Source organism: Schistocerca nitens, chromosome 4, assembly GCF_023898315.1.
Source record: "Schistocerca nitens isolate TAMUIC-IGC-003100 chromosome 4, iqSchNite1.1, whole genome shotgun sequence".
NCBI classification, from domain to species: domain Eukaryota; kingdom Metazoa; phylum Arthropoda; class Insecta; order Orthoptera; family Acrididae; genus Schistocerca; species Schistocerca nitens.
Genome location: NC_064617.1, coordinates 67538947 through 67566739, shown reverse-complemented (window position 1 = coordinate 67566739; position 27793 = coordinate 67538947). Strand labels below are relative to the sequence as shown.

The window sequence follows — 27793 nt, the reverse complement described above, 5'->3', positions numbered from 1 at the left end:
AGGTGTCCAACGGGCGTTCCGATGTGACCGCCCTTGGCTATCTTTCCTATGAAGGCTTGAAGCTCCTTCGTGGACAAGGGGCAAGGTATTGACGCAACAGTGGAGGTGTGGTCTAGCAGTGGGCGAGCCCTATCCCAAAAGACCTCAAACCCCAAATAAATAATAGAAGGTTGAAAAAAACTGAGATTTTGTGAGGTCACACGTAATCCTGCAGACTGTGAGGCAGAAAACAAAGTGTGCAAATTTTTCAAGTGATTGGCCATGGAGGAGCCCATGATGACAATATCATCCAGATAATTAATGCAACGTGGGACAGGCATAGTCAGTCGCTCTAAAAATTGTTGGAAAATAGCAGGGGCATTAGGCACACTGAAAGGAACACAAATATTGATAGAGACCAAAAGGAGTTTTCAAAACCAGAACCCGCCAAGACTCTTCATCCACAAGAACCTGCAGATATGCTTCAAACAAATCATTTTTAGAAAAAGGCTGATCACCCAACATTTTCACCTACAGTTCCTACTGGGGAGTCAGGGATTATATATCCAGGATCAACTGCACATTGACCGTAGTACTGAAGTCACCACAGAGGCAAAGTTTCCATGAAGGCTTCTGAACTACAACCAGCAGAGACAACCGTTCACTAGCCAAAACAGGTTGCACCACACCTAGAAACTGAAGTCTGTCCAGTTCTACTTTCACTTGATCATTCAGGGTGACAGGAATGGGATGCACATGACAAAAATGAGGCCGAGCGATGGATTTCAAAGAAATATGAGCAGAAAAATTAGTAGCGCCCCTAATACCTTCTGACAATTCCTTACACAGTGTTTCCAATTGAGAATATGGTACCTGACCGAACACAAGGTGAACTGTGTCAGTGATAGAAAACTCAAATGTGTGAAACGAGTGCACCCCAATGCAAGAGGCAGATGCTGTAAATTGTCCAATGTTCTGTTTATTATAATTGACCAGCTTCCACGTGACTGATGTCAATGGCAGCAAGCCTAAACTCACATAGGTTTGAGCATTCAGTAATGTCACTGCAGTACCTGTGTTGACCTGTAGCCAGAGCATTTCACGAATAACACTTAACTTGATAAACAACTTGGGAGAAGTGACAAGCTGTGGAGTTACACAATTTACATCAGTGTCCATATCCTGAGAAACCTTCAGCGAACAACACACGGAGGAGATGTGACCTTTCTTCTGGCAAACGTTAGAAGTAGCTCAGTGCTTAGAGTACATGAAATGTTCATGCTGGACAAAGCAGGAAGGACAAGACGGAAACAGAGAATGCTGATGCTGGCACTGTGGCTGTTATCTGCTTGGGCTCGCCTAGGTCTGCTCAGCACTGGACCTTCATGTTTACTGCTGCCCTGCCACTTCCTTGTGCAAGCCACAGTGGACACATCTTGTGACACTACTGCCACATGACCCCACACTTCAGTTTGGCCACCCTCCAGAGAAACTTCGGAAGATCAAGCTGTTTGCAAAGCTTCTGCCAAGAGGGAAGGGGGGGGGGGGGGTTGAGGTCTCATAGAGTAAAGCCTTCTGGTGCACTTCCTTGTCCAGAGCTAAACAGATAATTGTGTTGTGCATCATAGAGCCTGCTGAAGAGTCACTATGGGCGTCAGTAACAAATTGACACTTACAGCTGATGCCGTGAAGTTCAGCTGCCCAGGCCCTGTACGACTAGCTTAGTTTCTTGCACCATCGGTAGAATTAATCTCGCACCTGTATGACATGCGTTCATTTGTGATGGATAATAAAATGCTCGTGTGATCAAAAGTAAGGGCTGCCAGTTCTTGTAAAGGGGTAAGCTGACAGTAATAGAAACACCTTAGGTGCAATCCACGAAAGGAGGAAGGCTTTGCACAAATTCAAGTCTGTCACACTGAAAACCAAAACACACGGAGTCTTTTTTCATAATCTCCCTGGTCCTCAGCTGAATCATCATTGGAGGAAAAGTAGGTGGATGAATTGGTGGAACAGTACCCTGTCTGTTAATGGAAGCCAACACAGTGTTCACAGTTGAAGTAAGCTGTTTAATCAGAGCTGGTGTCACGGAGTCAGTAATGAATAAACCTGATAAAAGCACACTTAAAAGATTGCACATGCAGAAACTGTTCCACACTCATCGCCAGTTGTGTATAACCAAGCAATATACGAAACCAATCTAAGTAACACAAATATGGCTTTATTCATAAACCTCTGAACAATAATGGAAGTAAGCATCTTGTGACACCACAGAACAACTGATGTGAGTGATACAAACTAGAAGAACATAGAGTAAGTCAGTCAGTGCTGCTTCATGCGTATATAGGTGTAAGTCACCAGTAGATGGTGTGGCAGAGACTGTACTATGTACACGCTTCCTACAAGTGGCCTCTAGTGGCCGGCCCACACTGATGATACAGTTGGCAGTTGATTTGAGTGCACATGCAAGGCGACACTACACTCAGTGTACACATACTCATAATCACACTCACACGCACTAATAGCAGTATACACATATACCTACTAGACACAGCAGATGCCTCTACATCTAATGTTATGACAATGTACTTAGTCTGATAAACATGGTACTGGGGAAAAAGCTAACCTCTCTAATAGAATAGGATGATCTTAGAAAGGGATCTTATCTCTAATAAAGAAACCACTGCCACAAAAGTGAATATGAGCATTATTTCCATCCAGACAAAGTGTCCATGAATTGTGATGGGAGCTGCATAAACCAAACATTTATGGTGGTGTAACTATTCCTATAAATCAGGTGACTGTAGAGAACAGACTTAAGCTTTGGAATGAGTGCAAAATCTCATCTGCTGACCAGTGGAAACATGATGCAGCCCAATAGCCTATCTTTGTTTCCTACTGCTGGATGTGTTTATGTGCAAAGAGTACAAGGAAGAAAACAATCCAAAATATGTTTTTTCTGCCATAATTTTTGTGTAGTTTCTGTAATGGTTTAGGCAGTTGTGTTTTGGATTTCAGTGGGTCCTGTGATCACTCTGAAAGTGACCGGTATGGTCAAAGAAATAAGTTTAGGTTACCATTTTTGCGGAATTTATTCAGGCTGGGAACTGCTCCTTTGCACATGGCTTAGAAATGTCCAAGACTAGTTTGATAAGCATGGAATATAACGTTTAACTTGGCCTTCACAATGGTCAGATTTCAGTGTTGTTTTAGTTTGCATATTGAAAACAGTAAAGTGCCTTTTACACTCCACTCATAAAGAATTGAAACTGTTTTTTGGGATGTAGGGTATGAAATTCCATAGATTCAAAATATCTATGCTTCAGTCCCCATGGTTATTTAGGATATCAGCAGTTGTAAAAGGAAAAAATTTGTGAAAAATCCTAGGAATCACCAAAACATGCAGCATATTATAGAGGAGAAGATGTTGTTGTTGTTGTTGTTGTTGTTGTTGTGGTCTTCAGTCCTGAGATTGGTTTGATGCAGCCCTCCATGCTACTCTATCCTGTGCAAGCTTCTTCATCTCCCAGTACCTACTGCAACCTACATCCTTCTGAATCTGCTTAGTGTATTCATCTCTTGTTCTCCCTCTACGATTTTTACCCTCCACACTGCCCTCCAATACTAAACTGGTGATCCCTTGATGCCTCAGAACATGTCCTACCAACCGACCCCTTCTTCTAGTCAAGTTGTACCACAAACTCCTCTTCTCCCCAGTTCTATTCAATACCTCCTCATTAGTTATGCGATCTACCCATCTAATCTTCAGCATTCTTCTGTAGCACCATATTTCGAAAGCTTATATTCTCTTCTTGTCTAAACTATTTATCGACCATGTTTCACTTCCATACATGGCTACACTCCGTACAAATACTTTCAGAAACTACTTCCTGACACTTAAATCTATACTCAATGTTAAAAAATTTCTCTTCTTCAGAAAGGCTTTCCTTGCCATTGCCATTCTACATTTTATATCCCTCTCTACTTCGACCATCATCAGTTATTTTGCTCCCCAAATAGCAAAACTCCTTTACTACTTTAAGTGTCTCATTTTCTAATCTAATTCCCTCAGCATCACCCGACTTAATTCAACTACATTCCAGGAGAAGATGTATGCAAATGTAGAATAGTTGTTACCTGAACAAAGAGAGAAATGTATCAGGAAGACACTATGTGATGTTAAACAATAGGAAATGACAACGACAAGTGGCCAGTTGATGCTATACTTCACAGTATTGACAATGAAGGTGGATGAATAATGCCCCTCATCAGCATAAATATAAATGTGTATCGACAATAAGTTCCAAAAGCTAGGCTAATTTTTTCTATTTTTATGTTTTTATTTCAGCTGTAGTTAGAATTTAGTCTCCTGTAACTAAATGTTGGCCAGCCATACTATCTTTTTGTAATTTTCTAAATATGTACATGGGTTTTGCTAAAGATTATAAAGAAGTCACCTCAAGACCTTTATTAAATGTGGAAAATCATCAACAGAAGGATAAAGAAACTAAGGAATGTACCATTTGGATGTTCAGTCACCTATGCTGCATCGTCCCATGATAGTAGCAAAAAGTGTGAAATATAGAAGCACGTTACATGTAGGTTAACATACATGTTTGTACCTCCATTTCATTAAGAGGTTCCGTGAAGCATTAGGAAAAGCAAATACATAACCCAGTAAATCAGATTAGTCACCTTGGCTTGTAGTCATATGCATAAACAAGTCACAGGGGAGGAACCCATACAGTGAAATGCAACTCGCTCTCTCAATAGATAATGCGACCTTTGTGTGTCACCACAGTTATCCACAGAAATCCCCAAAATCGTCATCTGATAAAAATTCTGGAAGAGACATACTTTACCGTAACAACTGGGGACTTCTATGTTTATCATTCTAAGTGTAACTTTAGTTCATTATTTTTTTCCTACTTCAAACTGCAGGTATTACCCTCTGGATAACAACTTACTGGCTCATGCTATTCATATATATAAATGTACAAATGATGGTCTGACCCAACAGAACCCAGCATACTCTCAAACTTTGTTTAGGTCCACAAACACACTTAGTTCCCAGCCCTTGTCTGCTTCATTCGTGCATAACAAACACCATGAAATACAATTGATTTATACATACTTGTACAATGTAGAGGGAATGCTTACAAATAAAAATCCTCTCCACTTGAAAGCTATGTAAATCAAGTTGAAATGCTTGAGCTATCACCTTAATCTTCAGGCATTTAAATTACTGCCTGCTGGGGCTGCAAAGTGTCCTTGTACGTGCAGAGCAACAGAATCCAGAATGCTTATGGTTTAAATATTAGGTACTTGCAGATTTGTAGGTTGAGATGATTGTAATCTAGCAGCTCAGCACAAGAGAACACAAGACTACAGTTAGAAACGTTCTTTCTCATCTGCCATCTCAGAGCATCTGTAGTGTCTGTTGAAGTCCCTTTGCAGCCCTGGCTAGAGTCCAAGAAATCTTAGCACCATGTGATGCACAAGACAAATCGTGTCATATTGCCTCATAAATGCTCTTCCAAAATGTTTTGGTGGACCTGGATAATTCCTATCCACTGTTCCACATACCCAATAAGCTAAATCAGGCTTGCCATCTGACACTGACTTGCAAAATGGGGTTAAAGCATTCAGCTCCTTTGTACCAATAATCAGTCAGTGCCCTGTAGCAACCTGACTGCTCTCAAAAGATTCCCAGATCCAACCATGACCAATTTGCTTCTACCATATCCTCTGTACACAATACAGAATCACAGTCTTAAGTTAAAGGGCATAAAGACATACACAAAAACTTAACTGTTCAAATTTCCATTGAAGCAAAGCACAGTTTATTCCCTTGTAATTACTGTCGCTGAGTACACTTATATCATTAAACAACACCCTCGTACTCTATCAAGTGACCTGTTCCTAAATAGAGTGTGTACACTATCTAAACAAAAATATGCATCACAAAAACAGGCAGTTGACTAAGACATTTCTCATGTCTGCACCTTGGACTGCACTTCCAAATGCTCTCTTAACTTTCCACACTGAGAGAACAACTTCACTGATCCGTGACAACTGACTTCCAAAATATACGCTACCATGCCACATCCACCTTTGGGGCTCCAAATTCACCTACTATACCCCACCAGAACAGCTGACTGACTTCTCAATTTTGTGATTTCCTCTGCACTCCATAACACATTATTTTTACACGCAGACGTTTCAGCCAATCAACTTTCACAACGGAAAGTAGGCACAGTGACTGGCCATTTCCTTTTAACACTCACAGTACTTCAGTAATGTGCTGCTGCCTGGCAACTCTCTCAGGAGTTTGTTTCCCAGAGGGCACTAGGAAATGTCAGCCACTCTGTGGGAACACTTGCCTTTAAAAACCACCAGGTTGTGCAATGCCTTCACCTTTTAGCCAGATTTGCAGCATGTTACCGAGATAGTTTTCCCTGTGCTGCAGGTGTTTAACTGAGAAACCCGTACACATCCTCCATAAAGTCCTGATCTCTCCCCACACAATTCCCATATTTTTATAATCCTGAAGAAAGACATTTGTGGCCATCAATTTATTTTGGTCAAAGAGATACACACTTGGGTACAGTTGTGATCCATAGCCAACCACAAACATTCCCCCGCTCCCCTCCCCCCCCCCCCCCCCCCCCCAGGAAACCATTGGTCATCGTGTCTCACAGTGGGATAAAAGTACTAGAGTTATGGTGATTACTTTTGAAATAATAGACTATTTATTTACTTTATTTTCCATCTGTGTTGTTTTCACTTGACTGCCCCCTATAGAATTGAAGACTGTGCAAAAAATTGTTCTAAAGGCGAATGGATTTTTATTTTTCTTGTATTGATCTTATAGCATGGATGTTGTCAGTTGGACTTAAAATTACCATTAATAGTTTAATTTTTCTCACAGGAAAAAACCGTTACTCATTCTGTATGAAGATGATGGTGATGATTTCAAAAAGTGCAAGAACATCCCAGATAATGTGAAGGGTTATCGAGTAAAGCCAGGACATGCATTTGGACATCATCACACGTATGTATTTGCCACTGCATTTGTTTGTGCTAATAATTTGGAACTTTGTTTGTTTTCTGGTTTAGCTATCTTCTCGTAATTTTTCAATGAAATTATGTATTTGTCAGTGTTTCTGTACAACTATTCAGAAGTTGGTATGAAACTGCATGAAATCATTTTAGAAAACAATTCTTTTTTAAAAATTTAACCACAAATCTCAGTGAAATATAAAAGTACTAAATACATTCTAGGTTGAGGTTTTAGTGCAGTAATAAACATTTAGTCATTATATACCAACTAAGTTGGTTTGTCAGTCAATACTTTGAACACCTCGCACTCAAGTACTGCATGGTCCTAATTCCTGTTTGGCCATCCACATTTACTATTCTTTGCAGTTTCCCTCCACATTTAGTATTCTTTGGCATTTCCCTAAATTACTGCAGGTGATTGCTGAGATGGTTCCTTAATCTAGCCATGACCACTTACTTCAATCTTTTCGCAACTAAGTTAGTGTTCTGATTTTCTATCATCTGTCGAGATCAGGTCCACAGCTGTATCAGTTATATAAATTATGTAATGCAGCTGCCATTTTATTCTTCATTTGTTGCACGATTTCACAGTTTTGGTCTTAAGCAATTATCAGTTATCCTATTAAATAGAAGCTTCATACCCTCTGGGGGGGGGGTCACTCCTCTTTGACGGGTTCGTGCTTGGCTACCATGGGGCCCCAGCCTTTGCAACATCTTTTCCCTTCCGTGCTGCATGACTATTCGCTTGCTATTTCCCCCCCCCCCCCCCCCCTGGGGAACATGTCTGGGGTGTTTTTGGAAATGTGTTATGCATTTTCAATAGGCAATGTCAGAACAGTCTCTCCACTGTTTTTGTTCCTTTTTCCTTTCTTCATTCCCCTTCTTCTATGCTTCCTCCACCTCAACATTTGGGTTCCTCTGTTTCTTATTCCTCCTTGTGCGCTCCTGAAGGCCAGCCCGTGCGTCTGATGTGTAACAGGTGACTGGGTAACATATAATTTCCAGCCCTGGGTCAACGGGTAGGATTCACACGTCCCCTCTTGTAGAGGCCAGGCCCGAGGAGGGGTGATTGCTTGAGCTGCTGCCTTTCCAAATTGCCGATTGGTCCCTCTGTCAGATATTCGGGAATTGTGACATTTGGTGTGAATAATCACCTAAGGAGGGTGCACCTCTCTCTGAGAGGGCCATCAGAGACGCTGGCAATCATGGGGGATTTTCTCGCAGTGAGTCAATCATGTGTTTCTCAGTTAATGTCTGCTAAATGTAAACGAAATGAGGCTAACAATTCAAGGACCCTCCCAGCTGCACCAAGGTTCCTCATGGTGTCACATACTGAAGACGATCAGTCCTTTTCTACGGTAAATCCGTATATTATTCAGAAAGGTGTTGATGCAAGTGTTGGCCCTGTGAAATCCTGCTCTCATTTACACAATGGGACTTTGCTTTTGGAGACTACTTCTGATTCTCAGGCACAACTACTTCCACCTTCACTCCTCCATGGCTGTCTTGTTCGTGTTGAGGCCCACTGAATGCTGAATTCTTCCCATGGTGTTATTTACACTATGCTGCTCGATGGTCTGACCAAGGCAGAAATCCAAACGTACCTCTCTGATCAGGGTGTCACTGCCATCCATCACCCACTCTCTTTTTCTCACTTTTGATAGTGGTGCTTCCATCCACAAACAAAGCAGGCCCATGAAGTTATCATAGTGCAACTGTACATTCTGAGTCTGATCCGCTGCTACCAGTGTCATCATCACAACCACACTTGAATGTCCTGTTGACACTCAGCCAAATATGTAATACATGATAGGGATGCTCAGGAGGGAAACTGTCCACCTCCTCAACTGCAATGGTGACCATGCCACCTCCTCCTGAGATTTTCCCATGTATCTCAATGAGTGGGCAGCCCAGGAGATCTGGGTAAAGGAAAAAGTGCCTTATCCGGTCGCTCACTAGTTGGAAACCCTGTGTTCTACCATCCAGCACTTACAGAACTGTTCTAGTTGCATCTCACTCCACAAATGACATGGTCACGCAGACATGTTTACTCAAATTCAGCATCGTAGTTGTAAAATCACCCAGTGTCACGGTTGCATCCCCATCTCCTCCTCCAGCTGTGCAACATGCCACCAAACTTTCACCTCATGGGGCCAAGTCACCTGTTACACAACCAGCAGGCTGGATTGAACAAAAGGAATACTCCCATGAAGACTTCTTACATCCCTCCAGCCACCAAACATCTGAGTCTTCCTCTTGCAACCAGAAAGGCTCCAAGAAATCAAACAAAGGCAAACAGTCTTCTCCTTGGCTGACTCGGAGACTCTCCTTGACAGTGTCGCCATGTGATACCCTCGCCCAGCTGACCCCATGACACTGATGCGCACTGCCAATCATTTTTCTGCCCTGGACTCTGGAGACCAACAGAAGGAGAACGCCGATGCCTCTAGATCTCATGGAACAGGATCCTCCTGCCTCCGTGCCCTGTAGCAACAAGTCTTCAAAGGCTGGCACTCGGCAGCTGCTGAGGTTACACCCCTTCATTTTTCCCCTCTCCCCTTTCCTCATCATGACTCTTCTCTAATGGAATGTTCACGGGCTTTGATCTAACAAAGAGGACTTACAGTTGCTCTTGGAATCACAGCATCTGCTTGTGTTCCCTGCCTCCAGGAAACAAAATTGCGTCCTTGTCCTCACAACTGCTTTGACCCCCCCTCCCCCCCCCCCCCCCCCCAGGATAGCATTCCATCTGGTGGGAGATTCATGCTGCTGATCAGGGATGACATTCATAGTCGACCCATCTCCCTGACTTCTTGGCTTCAAGCTGTTGCAAGCCACATTTTCCTTCCTCACTTGACATTTTCCCTTTATACCATTTACGTCTCTCTGTCATTCGGTAGCATCAGGACAGACTTTCTCCAGTTTATTGGGCAACTCCCTCACCTGTTTCTGCTGCTCAGTGACTTTAATGCCCACCGTCCTCTTTGAGGTTCTCCAAGAACCTGTTAAAAGATGTGCCCTCTTGGCAGACCTTCTCAATCAACTTAACCTTATCCACCTTAACACGGGAGCACTCACATTCCTTTCAGACTCCATGCATTCCTGTTCCTCTTTGAACCTCTCCTTCTGCACTGCCCATCCTGCCCATCGTCTCGAGTGGTCTGTTCTCTCTGACACATACTCGAGCTACTATGTCCCGTGTGCTATCCGTTTGCTGGCTCCTACACCATCTACATGCACACCCAAATGGCAGCTTTCTAAGGCCGACTGGAGGCTTTACTCCTCCCTGGCAGCCTTCGACAGATATCATTTCCCCATTTGTGATGACCATGTAGGATAACTTACAAACATTATCCTTACCGCCGCAGAACGTTCCATTCCTTGCACTTCTTCTTTGCCACGCCTTGTCCTGGTCCCTTGGTGAACTGAGGTGTGCCATAACACAATTTATGTGGGGTGATGTGCTCTCCGTGTTTTTAACCATCATCCTACGATGGTAAATTGCGTTTGTTATAAACAGTTGTGTGCACAGTGTTGTCGTGTTCTTCAGGATAGCAAAAAAGCTACCTATTTTTCCTTTATCGGTTCTTTTAATAGCTTCACTCTATCTTCTGTCATGTGGGCCAACCTCTGACAGCTCTCTGGGACCGAGGTCCATTCCCCAATTTCCATCCTGACAATAGCAGGTAATGTCATAGTGGATCCTGTTACTCTCTCCAACACCTTGGGCTGCTATTTTGCAGAGATTTCAAGCTCTTCCCACTATCACCTTGCCTTCCTCCACCGAAAACAAGCAGAGGAGGCTCGGGCAATACCCTTCTCTTCTCAGAATCGTGAGTGCTACATTGCTGCCTTTACTATGAGGGAGCTAGATCATACTTTCAGTTCATCCTAATCATCTGCCCCAGGGCCAGATGCTGTCCATATTCAGATGTTGCAGCCCATTTCTCTTGCAGACAAGCGCTTTCTGCTTAACACGTACATCCGCGTCTGGGCAGAGAGCACGTTTCCCAGACGCTGGCATGAAGCCACCGTCATACTCATACCTAAGTCCGGTAAGGAAAAATACCTTCCTTTTAGCTATCACCCCAACTCTCTCACCAGCTGTGTCTGCAAGGTGATGGAACACGTGACTCATGCCCGGCTGGTATGGTGACCCGAGTCTCGCAATTTACTAACCACTGCACTGTGTGGATTTCGAGCGTGCCATTCTGCAGTTCACCATCTCGTCACTTTGTCGATCCATGTCACGGATGGCTTTCTCTGGAAATAGCAGATTGTGGCTGTGTTTTTAGATTTGTAGAAACCCTACAGCACCTGCTGGAGGACTAGTATGCTCCGTACTCTCTATATGTTGGGCTTCCATGGCCACATGTTCCGTTTCCTTAGGAATTTTTAAGACCGAGTTTTCAAGATAAGTGTAGGTTCTGCTTGTCCGACACCTTTATCCATTAAAATGGTGTGCCTCAGGATTCCGTCTTGAGCGTCATCCTCTTTGCCATCGCCATTAACCCTATAATGGCCTGTCTCCTGCCAGGCATCTCAGGCTCCCATTTAATTGACAATTTTGTGATCTATTGCAGTTCTCCATGAGTTTGTCTACTTAAGTGGTGTCTTCAGTGATGTCTCGATCATCGTTACTCATGGAGCATCGACAATGACTTTTGCTTTTCTACTGACTAACCAATTTGTATGAATTACTAGCAGCGCATTTGGTTTCTTCCACAATCACATCTTGGGCCTGTTGCTCTTCTGTTCGTTGAAACTACAAAATTCCTGGGGCTCATGCTCAATTGGAAACTTTCTTGGTCCTCCCACATCTTGCCTAGCAGCCTGCCATATGCAGTCAGTCAGTGTCTTGTGTGTCCTCAGTGGTACTTCCTGGGGAGCAGATCAAACCACTCTCCCCCATTTGTACCAGTCCCTTGTCTGTTCAAAACTAGACTAAAGGTGTTTCATTTATGCATCTGCACGTCCATCCCTCTTACGCTGTTTGGGCACTGGCGCCTTTTACACTAGCCCGGTTGAGAGTCTGTATGCAGAAGCTGCCGAACTACTGCTGTCCTACTGCCGTAACTTTCTTCTCGGCACACATGCATGCCGTTTGTCTGTCGTGCCTGTCACCCATCCTACGCCTCCTTCTTTGATGACTCCTTTGATTGCCAGTATGGGGTGCGACCCTCTTCTCTGTTATTTCCTGAAGTTCGCTTTTGGCTCTTGCTCTGACAGCTTAACTTCATGCTATCTGCCATTTTTCCGATGGGCTCCTTGGCTTCACGCAGCAACCCGTGTTCATCTTGGCCTTCATTTGCTTCCTAAGGACACTAATCCAGCCTTGCTCTGTCACTGTAAGTTTCATGACCTTCGCATGGAACTTCACAATAGTAGCTTTGTGTACACTGATGGTTCTTGGACTGACCGTGGTGTTGAGTGTGATTTCTTCATTGGCACCGACATTTTTTGGTATCGGCTTCTGGAACACTGCTCAGTATTTATAGCAGAGCTCTTTGCCTCCTGTCAAGCCTGTGCTGTTTATGTGGGTCACTGGTCACATCGGTCTGACGGGAAACAAGGCCGCTGACGCTACTGCCTAGCCTGCAGTCCTTGTACCGGGGCTCGCTAGTTCTTCCATTCCCTCCGATGATCTCTGTGTTGCTGTTTGTCAACAGGTGGTGTCACTTTGGCATTACCACTGGTCTCCCCTTCTTGGGAACAAGCTCCGGTAATTAAACCTCTCCCAGTGGCTTGGACGACCTCCTCTCGGCTCTCTCGCCAAGAGGAGATCATTTTAGCTAGGTTGCATATTGGGCAGTGTCTTTCTAGCCATCGCCATGTGTTAAGTGGTGCTCCCCCACCACTTTCCTGATGGAATGTCCTTTCTTTAATCACTTTCTCATTTACGTTCGCCATCTGAGTTACCAGCCATTTTAGTGAACAACACACAGGCTGTCAACGGCTTTATACTTTTTATCCAATATGGTGAAGGACATTTAATTTTTAGTTCAGGACCTCCGTCTCTCTACAGCTTATTTTATGGACCTTACCCCAAGTTCCTGTTTTTAGCTGTCACTCCTGCCGTCGATTGGGCTTAAGGTGCAGTTATTTTTAACTCATTTTTTGTCTTCATGTTCTATGGTTCTAACATGGGTGTGTATGACCCTAGTTGTTTTTGCATCCTAAAACAAAAAGCACCATAAATTCAGTGAATTAGTTAAGAGTTATACATAATAACAAGTCAGATCTTAATATTGTATTAAACCTAGCACACCTTAAATTTAACTTATTAATGTATTTAACTTTTAACTAAATAATGGAAAATCCAGCATGGAATAATGACAATATTATGTAAAGGATAACTTGCTACTCATCGTATAATGAAGATGTTAAGTTGCAGACAGGCACAGCAAAAAGACTGCTAAGCAAGTGAACTTTTGGCCGAAAGACCTTCTTTAAAGGTAGACAACACATACCCATTCACATAAACACAACTCGCTTACACATGACTTCTTCTCTCTGTGTGTGTGTGTGTGTGTGTGTGTGTGTGTGTGTGTGTGCGTGCGCGCGGCTGGGGCACAGGGGCTCCCAGCAACAGATTACAGCCAAGCCAGCTGTTGCTGTGGCTGGGTGGCACCCATGGGGAGGAACCCCATTTGGAGTGGATGGTACCATGGTGGATAGTTCACACACAAACAACTCAAACTTACTCCTGCTGGTGGTCACACGGCCCCAGCAATCTCTCCAAATGGAAAGGCCTCATATGATGCAACAAAGTAATATCCCAATGCATTCCCCTCCCTAGCCACACCATGAAAGGAATGCAGGACTAGATGACGAGGTGAAAAATCCACCCCTGTTGCTCCCCAACACCATAGATGGCACCCTTCATTGGAGTACTTCATTGCTTGCAAATGGCTCCATGCACGTATCCACTACCTCAAAATGATGGAAGCAAAAATCCTGGGAATGATGCTTCTCAGTGTAGTTTTTGCAAAGGCCGCACCACTGCTGATAATCTGGTTCACCTGAAGTCCACCATCCAGACAGCCCTTGCACGTCTTCAGTACCTATATCTTTTTAACCTACTGAAGATGCATGACACGACATTGTATCACCACATCCTTACTACATTACATGAGTGGTGTCTCTATTTTTGTCAAGAACTTCTTATTGCACTGTACGTTGTGGGTTCAAGTGAGTGTTTCACTCAGTATCCTCCATACGCAAGAGAATGGTGTCCCGCAAGGCTCCGTACTGAGCGTCCCCCTCTTTCTGGTGACCATCAAAGGTCTAAGGCAGCTGTGATGTCTTTGATATTACCCTCCTTATATACCAATGATTTTTGCTTGTATTATTGCTCTTCTAGTACAGCTGTTACTGAGTGTCATCTACAGGGTGGCATACAAAAGGCACAGTCATGGACTCTCTCACATGGCTTTTGGTTAACAGCCACCAAGGCTTGTGTCATGCACTTCTGTTGCCATTGTACTGCCCACCTGCACCTGCAGCTTTACCTAGACGATCAATTACTTCTTGTAGTTTAGACACACCACTTTTTTGGACTGGTCTTAGATTGCCGCCTGACATGGCTTCGTCACTTTCACCAACTTAACCGCAAGTGCTGGCAACACCTCAATACTCCTCACTGCCTCGCTGACACTAGCTGGGTGCAGATTGCTCTACCTTTTTGCAGGCTCTACAAGCCCTGGTTCTGTCTCATCTTGATTATGGTAGTCTTGCATATGGTTCAGCATCGCCCTCGGCATTGCGGATACTACAGCCCATTCATCATTGTGGGGTCTGACTTGCGACAGAATCCTTCCGAACTAGCCCTGCGAACAACCTACTGCTTGAAGCTGAGTCCCTTCATTACCCATCAGGCACCAATAATAGCTGCTAAATTACACTGCCCATGAAGTCGTGCTTCGGTAGCTCAGTTGGTAGAGCACTTGCCCGCGAAAGGCAAAGGTCCCGAGTTCGAGTCTCGGTCGGGCACACAGTTTTAATCTGCCAGGAAGTTTCATATCAGCGCACACTCCGCTGCAGAGTGAAAATCTCATTCTGGAAACATCCCCCAGGCTGTGGCTAAGCCATGTCTCCGCAATATCCTTTCTTTCAGGAGTGCTAGTTCTGCAAGGTTCGCAGGAGAGCTTCTGTAAAGTTTGGAAGGTAGGAGACGAGATACTGGCAGAAGTAAAGCTGTGAGGGCCGGGCGTGAGTCGTGCTTCGGTAGCTCAGTTGGTAGAGCACTTGCCCGCGAAAGGCAAAGGTCCCGAGTTCGAGTCTCGGTCGGGCACACAGTTTTAATCTGCCAGGAAGTTTCATATCAGCGCACACTCCGCTGCAGAGTGAAAATCTCATTCTGGAAACATCCCCCAGGCTGTGGCTAAGCCATGTCTCCGCAATATCCTTTCTTTCAGGAGTGCTAGTTCTGCAAGGTTCGCAGGAGAGCTTCTGTAAAGTTTGGAAGGTAGGAGACGAGATACTGGCAGAAGTAAAGCTGTGAGTGCCGGGCGTGAGTCGTGCTTCGGTAGCTCAGTTGGTAGAGCACTTGCCCGCGAAAGGCAAAGGTCCCGAGTTCGAGTCTCGGTCGGGCACACAGTTTTAATCTGCCAGGAAGTTTCATATCAGCGCACACTCCGCTGCAGAGTGAAAATCTCATTCTGGAAACATCCCCCAGGCTGTGGCTAAGCCATGTCTCCGCAATATCCTTTCTTTCAGGAGTGCTAGTTCTGCAAGGTTCGCAGGAGAGCTTCTGTAAAGTTTGGAAGGTAGGAGACGAGATACTGGCAGAAGTAAAGCTGTGAGGGCCGGGCGTGAGTCGTGCTTCGGTAGCTCAGATGGTAGAGCACTTGCCCGCGAAAGGCAAAGGTCCCGAGTTCGAGTCTCGGTCGGGCACACAGTTTTAATCTGCCAGGAAGTTTCATATCAGCGCACACTCCGCTGCAGAGTGAAAATCTCATTCTGGAAACATCCCCCAGGCTGTGGCTAAGCCATGTCTCCGCAATATCCTTTCTTTCAGGAGTGCTAGTTCTGCAAGGTTCGCAGGAGAGCTTCTGTAAAGTTTGGAAGGTAGGAGACGAGATACTGGCAGAAGTAAAGCTGTGAGGGCCGGGCGTGAGTCGTGCTTCGGTAGCTCAGTTGGTAGAGCACTTGCCCGCGAAAGGCAAAGGTCCCGAGTTCGAGTCTCGGTCGGGCACACAGTTTTAATCTGCCAGGAAGTTTCATATCAGCGCACACTCCGCTGCAGAGTGAAAATCTCATTCTGGAAACATCCCCCAGGCTGTGGCTAAGCCATGTCTCCGCAATATCCTTTCTTTCAGGAGTGCTAGTTCTGCAAGGTTCGCAGGAGAGCTTCTGTAAAGTTTGGAAGGTAGGAGACGAGATACTGGCAGAAGTAAAGCTGTGAGGGCCGGGCGTGAGTCGTGCTTCGGTAGCTCAGCTGGTAGAGCACTTGCCCGCGAAAGGCAAAGGTCCCGAGTTCGAGTCTCGGTCGGGCACACAGTTTTAATCTGCCAGGAAGTTTCATATCAGCGCACACTCCGCTGCAGAGTGAAAATCTCATTCTGGAAACATCCCCCAGGCTGTGGCTAAGCCATGTCTCCGCAATATCCTTTCTTTCAGGAGTGCTAGTTCTGCAAGGTTCGCAGGAGAGCTTCTGTAAAGTTTGGAAGGTAGGAGACGAGATACTGGCAGAAGTAAAGCTGTGAGGGCCGGGCGTGAGTCGTGCTTCGGTAGCTCAGTTGGTAGAGCACTTGCCCGCGAAAGGCAAAGGTCCCGAGTTCGAGTCTCGGTCGGGCACACAGTTTTAATCTGCCAGGAAGTTTCGTTTTACACTGCACATGTTCATAGCTCCCCTGAACACCCCAACTATCATGTCCTTGTCCCTGGAAGGGAGTCTGCCTCCCACAACAGTGACTGGGTTCACAATTGTTCCACTCCTCCAGTGTCTCTGTTCAGAACTGCAACTTCCTCCACTGTCACCTCTGGTCAGGGAGACATTTCATGTCCCCCCATGGCTTATGCCCCAACGTTGGATTTGTCTCAGTCTTCTTTAGTCCATAAGTTTCCATTCACTCCACCAGTCTTCGATGCCTTTTCTTGGCTGTCCTTGAGACATGTATAGGTTCAGAAGTGTTATTCACTGATGGCTCAACAGTCAATGATAAACAGGCTTTGCATACAGATATGTGTGGTCCACTATCTGCCAAACAGCTACAGTGTCTTCACTGCTAGCCCTTATCCATGTTCTTGCACTGGCAAGAGTATCCTAATCTGTAGTGACTTCAGACTATAGACCAGTGCTATTCTCCTCAAACACTGGTTACGGCTATCCAGGATCTTGTCTCTGACCTCCATCAAACTGGACAGCCAGCAGTTTTTGTTTGAACCCTCAGTCATGTTGGGATTTCAGGAAATGAATGAGCTGGTTCTGAAAACAAGGTTCCCAAAACTGGACCTTCAGTTGTTTGTATGCCATCGATTGCTCGAATCTGGAACATGGAATGATCCATCCTGATCTCCCCAAACAAACTAAGGACACTTAAGGAGACCATGACCATGTGGCATTCTTCCCTGCGTGCTTTTCGCAGGGAGCCCACCATCCTCTGTGAACTCCATCCCCCTCACTGCTGATTTGAAGCCTGCCTGATGGTGGCCCACTTACTCATTGACTGTCCTAATACGGCTACTTTGAGGTGGCATCTTAATCTTCTTGACACGCTACCTCTGGTGCTAGCAGAAAATGCCAAAGTGGCTGACCTGGTGTCACTTTTGCCCGTGAAGGTGGTTTGCGTTAATCCTTGTAAGGTAAGGCGTTTTGGCCCCGACCACTTAACGGGTTGGTGAGGCACCCCACTCCTGCCCCTCAACCACCCCAGGGGTCTTTTGGTGGCCCAGCCTGGCCTCTACCCTTCCCACTATTTTATTCTTTTTGTTCTTTTTTCATTTCTCTATTTTAATGTCTTGTCTTGACTGATATTTTAATGGCTTGTCTGTGCTGTCTTTTTTCTGGGCTTTTATCTCTGTGTGTGGGGATTTTTATTTTATTTTTATTTATTTTTCTTTTTATAATTGCATTAGGTCACCTTTTGCCTCCTTCCTTTGACAACCTCTCCTGGTTTGCCTCTTAATGAATAAAGAGACTGATGACCTTACAGTTTAATCCCTTTCACTCCAAACCAACCAACGAACCAACCAGCCAACCAGCCAGCCAGCCAGCCAGCCAGTCAGTCTGCTACACACCTCATGGGGAGGCCTTGAGCAGTGAACAGGCACATTTGAAAGTGTACTGTTAGATAAGCTATCAGGCATCCCATAGGGATGGACTAGGATGTTGTGGAGGTTGGGTGGACAACAGAACACCACTTCAGGAGGAGTGGGAAGTATCTCAGGTAGGCTGCCCCTCATTTCAGGGCACCATGATAGGTAATCAAAGCCCTGCCGAAGGATGTGATTCAGTTGTTCCAGCCCGGGTTGGTACTGGGTGATGAAGAGGACACTCCTTTGTGTCTGGCTCTTGGGAGTCATGGGAGGACTGGGGATGTGAGGGGAAATGGCACAGGAGATCTGTTTGCGGACCAGATCTGGGGGATAGTGCCTGTCCGTGAAGGCCTTGATGAGACTGTCAGTATATTGAGCAAGATAGTTTTTGTCACTGCAGATACACCGTCCCCAGGTAGCCAGGCTATATGGGAGGGAGTTTTTGGTGTGAAAGGAATGACAGCTGTCAAACTGCAGATACTGTTGGTGGTTGATGGGTTTAATTTAGGCACAGGTGCAGATGGAGCCATCAGAGAGGAGGTGGTCAACATCTAGGAAGGTGGTTGGTTGAGGAGGACCACGGCTGTTACGAATTGCAGAGACTACCTGGCAGAAGGCCTCTGCCAATTATCTGACTCCTCCACTTATAAACTCTGCCAGAGTGATCCGTCCCAGAAGTCCAACACAAACCCCAATTCCTGCTTAAAGCCCAAGGCCCTTCCCAGAACATCTCCACTGAATCCATTTCCCTCCTTGGCCCTATAATACCCCACACACTCACCTTCTACATGCTTCCCAAAATCTGCAATCCAACGATCCTGGACATCCAATTGTGGCTGGTTATTGTGTCCCCACTGAAAGAATTTTGGCCTTCATTGACCAACACCTCCAACCAGTTGCCTGTAATCTACGAGGGCCGTTCAGAAAGTAACCTCCGGTTGATTTAAAAAAATACACCAAGTTAAATAAAAATATTTTAATATATACATCTTACAACTACATCTTTGCATTATTTTTCTACATAGTCTCCATAGCGATTGAGGCACTTATCGTATCTCTTCACAAGCTTTGAAATTCCTTCTGCATAAAAATCACCCGCTTGTGCCTGGAGCCAGCCTGTGACCGCATCTTTGAGCTCTTCGTCGTCATCAAACCGCTGTGACCCGAGCCATTTCTTCAAATGCATGAAGAGGTGATAATCACTTGGCGCCAGGTCTGGGCTGTAAGGTGGATGGTTGATAACGTCCCACTTGAAGGACTCAAGAAGGGCCGTTGTTCTGCGAGCAGAGTGAGGACGGGCGTTATCGTGCAAAAAAACGATACCGGAAGTCAGCATACCACGGCGTTTGTTCTGTATAGCCCGTCGTAACTTTTTTATTGTTTCACAGTACACGTCTTGATTAATGGTCGTACCACGTTCCATGAATTCAACCAACAACACCCCTTTGGCATCCCAAAACACCGTTGCCATCAGTTTTCTGGCAGAAAAATCTTGCGAGGCTTTTCTTGGTTCGGTAGGCGAATTTGAATGTGCCCACATCTTTGATTGTTCTTTTGTCTCAGGGTTCACGTACTTAATCCAGGTTTCGTCACCGGTCACGATTCTGTTTAACAATGGTTCTCCTTCGTCCTCATAACGTGACAGAAAGTCTAATGCAGAGGCCATTCTTTGAGTTTTGTGGTGGTCGGTAAGAATTTTGGGCACCCATCGTGCACAGAACTTACGGTAACCCAATCTTGCTGTCACTATCTCGTACAAGAGAGTCTTAGAAATCTGTGGAAAACCAGTAGACAACTCCGACATTGAGAAACGTCGATTTTCACAAACTTTTGCATCAACTGTCTGAACGAGTTCATCAGTCACTAATGATGGTCTACCACTCCTCTCTTCATCATGAACGTTTTCTCGTCCACTTTTAAATAAACGTACCCATTCACGGCCAACTCCTTCACTCATAAATCTTGGTCCGTACACGGCACAAAGCTCACGATGAATAGCTGCTGCAGAATATCCTTTGGCTGTAAAAAACCTTATGACAGCACGCACTTCACATTTGGCGGGGTTTTCTATTGCAGCACACATTTCAAACTGCCACAAAAACTAAACTAGCGCAGGTACGACGTTCACTCGACCACGGCTTGATGCCGACTGACCTGTTGAGTGCGTGAACGCACAGATGGCGTCGCTACTCCCCCCACAACCCGCACTGTGACCAATCGGAGGTTACTTTCTGAACCGCCCTCGTAGCTTCCCACACCAGAGACACCAACCACTTGCTTCACCGACTGGTTTGTTCATTTATTACAAATTCATGTGTAATGTGCATGTGTGTAGTGTGTGTAATACCATTGCTTGGAAACTGTCTACGTAATTTTCCTGCTTATTGCAGAATCTTTAATTGTCTTAAGAATAAGCACTGAGATTTGGTATGTATTGTTTTGCAGGAAAATGTCCATCTTCTGTTATGATGATGACAGTGTGAGAGTTGTTATCAGTACAGCTAACCTCATCGCATCTGACTTCGAGAACAGAACTCAAGGGTAATGAACACATATATTTTTACTTTACACAGAACTAAAGGGTAATGAACACATGTATTTTTACTTTACTTATTGACTAACATTATCTAGAAGAAAATGCAACAATTCACAAATAATCAGTTAAAAGTTGGAAAATGCATGGAAATAAAACAAGAATAGTCATCAACCTTAACCTTGTTTTGAACTTAACAATATGTTTTATTTGCATTCTATTTATATGAAGATCAAAATAGTGCTGAAACATGACATTATATTGCAATATGTTGTAGAGACACATTGTAGATAACTGATCAGTTTACACAACAGTCATATATCACAGCACAAGGTGTTCAGCAGTCTGTTCTCTCTTCCCTAATTCATACGGTGTCTGGTGGCATCATCATTGGTAGTGATGTTACTTTGTAGCTATTTTACAATCTGGTTAAAAATTCTTAGAAGGTGTGGGATATTTGGTGAAGATTATGGAGGATAAGTAAGAAGCATATTTCATGCTTTCAGTTTTGGATGTTTTCTGTAAAAGAATGCAGGAAAGGAAATACAAGGGTTGGAACTTAAATAGTGACGACTATTTATTCACAACCGATACAAGAGTTACATGTTTGCACCTGTTACTGTCCTTCAAAGTAGTCACCAGCATTGTGTAGAACCCGTTGCCAGCGATGTGGAAGGCATAGTATACCGTTAGCAGAGCCTGTTCTGTTGATGGTGCGAATGGAGCCGTCTACTGCATGTCGAATCTCTGGAACAGTTCTGAAGCGAATGCCAGGAAGTTGTTCCTTCATCTTCAGAATCAAATCAAAGTCACAAGGACTTAAGTCCAGAGAGTATGGTGGATGATACAGTACTTCCCAGTCCCATCAAACGAAAAGAGTAGCCACAGCTTGTGCTGTATTCGCCCATGCATTGTCGTGCAAAATGATGGGTGGGTTGCGCAGAAAGTGTCGCCGCTTCTTTTGCGAAACTGGTCGCAGGTGATGATCCAGAAACGAACAGTAATACTGTGGATTGACGGTCTGCCACGGTGGACCATAATGTGTTAGGATAACAACATCACAGTCATACACGAGAATCACCATACTGGGACTCTGACGCACTTTCAACTTTCGTGGCAACCCATAACGATGCCATTTGTTAGATTGGCATTTCAGCTTTGGCTCATACGATAGGGCCCATGTCTCATCCAGTGTTATGATACGGCATAAGAAAGCCTCTCCTTCACGCTCATAGCACTTCAAGTGTGTCTGAGCAGTGTTGTAACTCATCCATTTCTGCATTTCCATCAAGTCGTGCAGAATACATCGTGATGCAATTTTTTGCATGCCCAGGCGTTCCTTCAGGATGCAAAGCACAATCGTATGCACTAATCTGGTTTCGTGGGCGAGCTCACAACTCGTATGGCGTCAATCACTGTCCACTAACGCGGCAACAGCATGCACTACTTCTTAAGAGACGCTAGGATGGGCCGGCCGAAGTGGCCGTGCGGTTAAAGGCGCTGCAGTCTGGAACCGCAAGACCGCTACGGTCGCAGGTTCGAATCCTGCCTCGGGCATGGATGTTTGTGATGTCCTTAGGTTAGTTAGGTTTAACTAGTTCTAAGTTCTAGGGGACTAATGACCTCAGCAGTTGAGTCCCATAGTGCTCAGAGCCATTTAGACGCTAGGATGACCTGCATGATGTATGTCTGCCACAGTTTGCTGACCTTCATTGAAGGCTTTTACCCAACATGCCTCTGTTGTGTACGACAATGCCAATTCCCAGCATGCCTCTTGAAGACCTTGATGACTCTGTCGTGCTGTATGACCTCTGGCACATTCAATCTTGATCCAACTCCGTTGTTCCTGTTTTGAAAACATAGTGGTATCGTTACGTTAGACCGCTTGCTCACAAGTGACTGTTTCCCTCAATTGTGCGCATGCCAGTGACGTGCAACGGGCGAGTCCATTTGCACAGAGGTAAGGTAGGTATGTCAACAATGCGTGCTCTAACATTCTGACGACTTAAAGTGTGAGTTTTGGTGTGTGTTATACTGATTTATTTCCCAATACCACCTTCCAATTCTTTACGAGGTGACTTACTTGGAATTTTGCAGGCCCTCTTCTTTACGGGATAGTCGGTTGCTGGAAAATCTCTTGACTACTTCTCCATCGAATAGCGCTAGGCACAGTAACTTTTAAGCTTCTTTCTACTTATAAAATGAGTAGACATACAAACATTCCTTTTTGTCAGTTAACGTATTTGACTTTCATGCACAATATAATTCACACTGTCAACATATGTATGTCACTTTCTGTAGGTACCTTATACGATCAAACATTAAAAACAAAATGTGTTACAGTAAAAGAAAATTGGCTTTACTACCATGACTTCCTTAAAATGAATCAGAAATACGTCTTGCCTCTACAAAGGCTGAGTCAAGAGTCTATAAGAGTATTTTAGGTAGGATTTTACCATTCCACACTCATATCTGGAATATCGTGTGTTTGAGATGGTAGAAGGCTGAGTGATTCTAGAATTTACACAGAAATTCTTGAATCACTACATATTGCCCCCCACAGATCGTCCACGCATTATTTTATACATAATCATTATGCAAATAATATAACTCGTAATAACATTTCATATCTTAACAGTATACATTTTTCTTTAAATATCCTTCCTTTCCATAACAATTCTCTGTCCTCTCTGGAACAATCTTTTGCTTATTGTCTCTCTATTCTTTTCTTGTTTTACTTTATTATTAAGACATGAGCATTTACTCGTAATTTTAGTCAGCTTTACTAATATTTAGAAATTGTTAGGACTCTCTTTCTTTTTCCTATTTCAATCAAAAGCTTCAGGTGTTTGACATGTGAGTAATCTATTTTCTATTCTTATCTTTTTGTACTACCTTTTTCCTAGGATCCACTATTTTTGTTAGTTGTTGCTTGGAGGAACTGTGAGAGAAATGAAAGTGTTCTTTTGACACTCATTTACTTCCACAGAACATAATAATGCTGTAGTCATTCATAGAATTTAAACTTTCCAGAATAATTCCTATAAAATTTGTGACTTGTCGCGATACTGTCCCCTTCTCCAAGGGTCAGCACCTATTCCCTTGCTTGTGGGTCGACCTTATGAGAGCACTTCCTCTTTCCATTCTGGTAGGTACGCCCCTTACAAAAATCTCTAATTTTTAGGCCACAGATCGTCCTATCTCCATGTAGGTATGTCTGCCCTTTATACTTGGTGAATGCCGGGTACGCCCCCCTTATCCTTTCTGAGTAGGCCTCATGGTTCATTACCCTAATATACATTTCGATTTATACCATAATTAAGTATCTTCTGGCAAAGCTATAAATCTATTTTAAACTTTGCATTCATTCTTTAATATATCATTCACTCCCTAAAGTCCTCCTCTACTTATCAACTTCTGTACTTTATTTTATACAACACACACACTACTTACGTCCCACTATCCTTCAGTTCATCAGAGTTTTATTGCACTGACATTGCTCATGCCTTTTTCTTACTTATCGATTACTCATTACTATTTCGTAGCTGTTCGTTATGTATGGGCACCTCTCCTTATGTATATTCGATGTAGAACAGTCATAACTCCCCGTGTATGTGCGCATAATTCCCTGTATACACACCTTTTCCCCTACAACACCTAGCGGTTTTCACATCGTGACAGGCTTTGTCTTATATAATTTAATGTTTGCGTAGAAGAGTATATTTGTGTATATGTGGATGCGTGTTCATGTAGTCTGATTCTTCGACCTTCTTATCAAAAGATAAGATGTAGGTTATTAGTAACCATGGAAATAAATGAAGGACTTCAGTGACAGAAGTTTATGAGTATGGAAATAGGGAAAAGATAGACAGGTCCTCGAGATGAGAAGTAAGTAAGGAAAAAATAGAAGTGGTTTCTAGGATTGAAGAAGAGAAAGAAGTTGGCCCCAAAGACAGGAAACCCTTCTCACCCCTCTTCCCCAGGATCCTTACCTCTCTGGTACTTGAGTGAGACACCGGAGGAGGTTTGGTGTTAAATCATATCCTACGGAACGGACTTGTCCCACCTTCACCCTTTGAGGGACCCAAAGGAAATCCTAGCAACCCTATGGAAACGGCAAATGAATAAGAATCAGGCACACTTGTTTGTGGGGATTGTTTGAAAGGTGTGATGTGTGTTTTGTGTTAGTCATGCTTTATCCCTTTCAAAATTTATACAAACCCTCTCATCTATATCACATCTCACAAAAGGTAGAAAATACCCAATACAAAATAGAAAATCTATACACTACGGTGTAATAGTTGTTCGGCTAGTCACATCTTATTATATTTTCCACAATTATATTACTCTATTTAGTTTATTTTGTCTAGATATCACTGTTTTTCTGCGATTCTCTTAAGTCGGTCTCTATATTATGGTAATATCCAGTTTAATACAACATTAGGTGAAGATACCCTTTTTCTACTTTATCCTGGATAAGCTTAATCTCCTTCCACAGGTCGTCTGTACCCTTCCTGGTATCATTAAGTTTGGAAGAAGGAAAAGGTGATATGTTCCCGGATGTTATTCTCTCGGTAACTTTTCGATCTATAATTTCTCCAAATTGTTCCTCCATACTAATTACATTTATATCAGAGTTGGCTATTTTCTCTTTGAAATTCCATTCTACATTATCTACTCGTGTACTGACACCCGTAATTTGTGATTGAATGATCAGCATTAACTAATTCTGCTTATCTACACTCTCTTTCAAAGTATACAGTCCATGCCTTACGTCATTATACTTAATATTTTACACATTTTCGAAAGGTCCTAACTTTTCAATAAGTTCTGATTCTACATTGTTACATTTGTTCGCAATGTCCAATTCTAACCTTTTCGATAAATCTTGCAAATTGTCACTCTGTTTCTGACTAAGGTTAGCAAACATATGATTTATATGAGTGGTTAAAGAATTTGTCAACTTGTTCTTTAAATCTATTTTTAAATTCTCTACTTTAGTACTTATAGTGACAAATTCAGCTTTCAAAGCACCCATGCCTTTGCATAGATTACTAAATTCTTTACTTTGAGAGTCTACTTCGGCACTTAACAAACCTAAGTTTGATGTTTGAATATTGAGAGTTTCCCTCTGAGCATTTAAAGCCTCACTCTGGGTATTTAATTGTGAATCTAATGAGTTTAACTTAAGACTCTGAGCATTTAATTGAGAATTTACCAAACCTAGTTCTTTACTTAGAGTTGCACTCTGAACTTTGATTAAATTTATCAACTCAGCCCAGTCAGGCCCTTCTTTGCTAATTTTCATGGCCATAGCTGGGTCTTGAGTCTCTCCAACCTGTTGTATATTTTCTATACTCTTGTATGCTTTAGCTTTTGTAAGCATTTAAAACTAACTTTAAATATGATAACTATACAAATAAAGTTCACTCAAAAGTATCTTGTACCACTTCATAATAAACTAATGAAGTTTTGTTTCACACTCACCCAGCGTAGAAGTCTTATAGCATAGGTGAGCAGATATGGAAGCAGGTCAGCACTTGCTGGTGCCAGCGGCAGCGGATGTACGTTGGTGTCTGCGTCCCCGCAATGTGTGTGAGAGCTGTATACTTCCTGCACTGGATCTTCATAGTTGATGTGTTCTATGCCTATTTCTTCTTAGACAAATATGTCGAAATCTTCTTTGATGTTTTATTGTTGTGAATTTTTCATGTCTTCGCCATTTTTCATTCAAATTTTGCTCCATTAGATACTTGAATACATTCCAATGTCTCAGAGTAAATTCCTTGTCGTATTATGTTTGGTTGCTATGGCAATACACAACAGCTTCTTTTCTTGTTTTCGACTGAAAATTCCTGTTTTCTCGTTCCTTTCACACAGGTCGCCACGTTCTAACGTTCTGACGACTTAAAGTGTGAAAGTAGACATACAAACTATCCTTTTTGTCAGTTAATGATGTATTTGACTTTCATGCACAACATAATTCACACTTTCAACATACATATGCAACTTTCTGTAAGTATCTTGTACCATCAAACATTAGAAACAAAATGAGTTACAATTAAAAGAAAGTTGACTTGACTACCATGACTTTCTTAAAATGAATCAGAAAATACGTCTTGCCTCTACCAAGGCTGAGTTGAGAGTCTGTAAGAGTACTTTTCCAACTGTTCTTGTTTCACATAACAATAGTGTATAACACAATAAGCACAGAGTGGCATAAAAACTCCCTGGTTCGGGAATGTCTCGTACCAGATAAGTGTAACCCCAAATGTTTGCGTGGTCGACTAATTATGGTGTACTCATATGTGGAGACGCTGTTTGCGCAGCAGTTACTGACATAGTGTAACTGAGGCAGAATAAGGGGAACCAGCCCGCATTCACCGAGGCACTGGACCTCGACACTAATTCACCGGGTGGATTCGTGCCGGGGTCCGGCATGCCTTCCCATTCAGAAAGCAGCACATTAGACCATGCGGCTAGCCAGGCGAGCAGAAATATTGTGAGTCTGACCAGTTATTTATGGATGTCACCCCATCCTCGTCAGTCATCACTGACCCTCTGGTATGACCTCCGCTTGGCTTTTATATGTTTAACCTGGACTCTTACCACATGATGATGATGATCCAGTGGATTTGCAACTGACATTACCATCACATACTGCAAATACAACTTGTTTCCTCTTATTCTGCGTTCTGTCATGCTCTTCAAGAAACGCACTTCAGTGATGACCACTCTCCAATGTTTTCTGGTTATTGGGCATTCTTTCAGAACCATACCGACCACTTAATAGCACCTGGAGGGGCCTGAACTTTGATTTGCACCAGTGTCTGGATCTCCTTCATACTAGCCTGGAGTGCAAACGACCCCAGCAATCACCATATGCAAGTCTACCTCCATCCAGGCAGGCCACTTTCTTGTGTTGACCTGCCTACATTAATACGGCAACTCCCTCCCTGT

At 43.6% G+C, this 27793-nt stretch overlaps 1 protein-coding gene across 2 annotated transcripts in view; it reads left to right on the top strand.

The window, feature by feature from the left end:
• Positions 1 to 27793, top strand: part of LOC126252861 (probable tyrosyl-DNA phosphodiesterase) — a 132238-nt gene that overhangs the window by 57598 nt on the left and 46847 nt on the right. For both annotated transcript variants that reach the window (XM_049953816.1, XM_049953814.1), the window contains exons 5-6: positions 6911 to 7033; positions 20746 to 20841. In XM_049953816.1, the coding sequence (XP_049809773.1) occupies positions 6911 to 7033; positions 20746 to 20841 (219 nt within the window). The remainder of the gene's footprint in view (positions 1 to 6910; positions 7034 to 20745; positions 20842 to 27793) is intronic.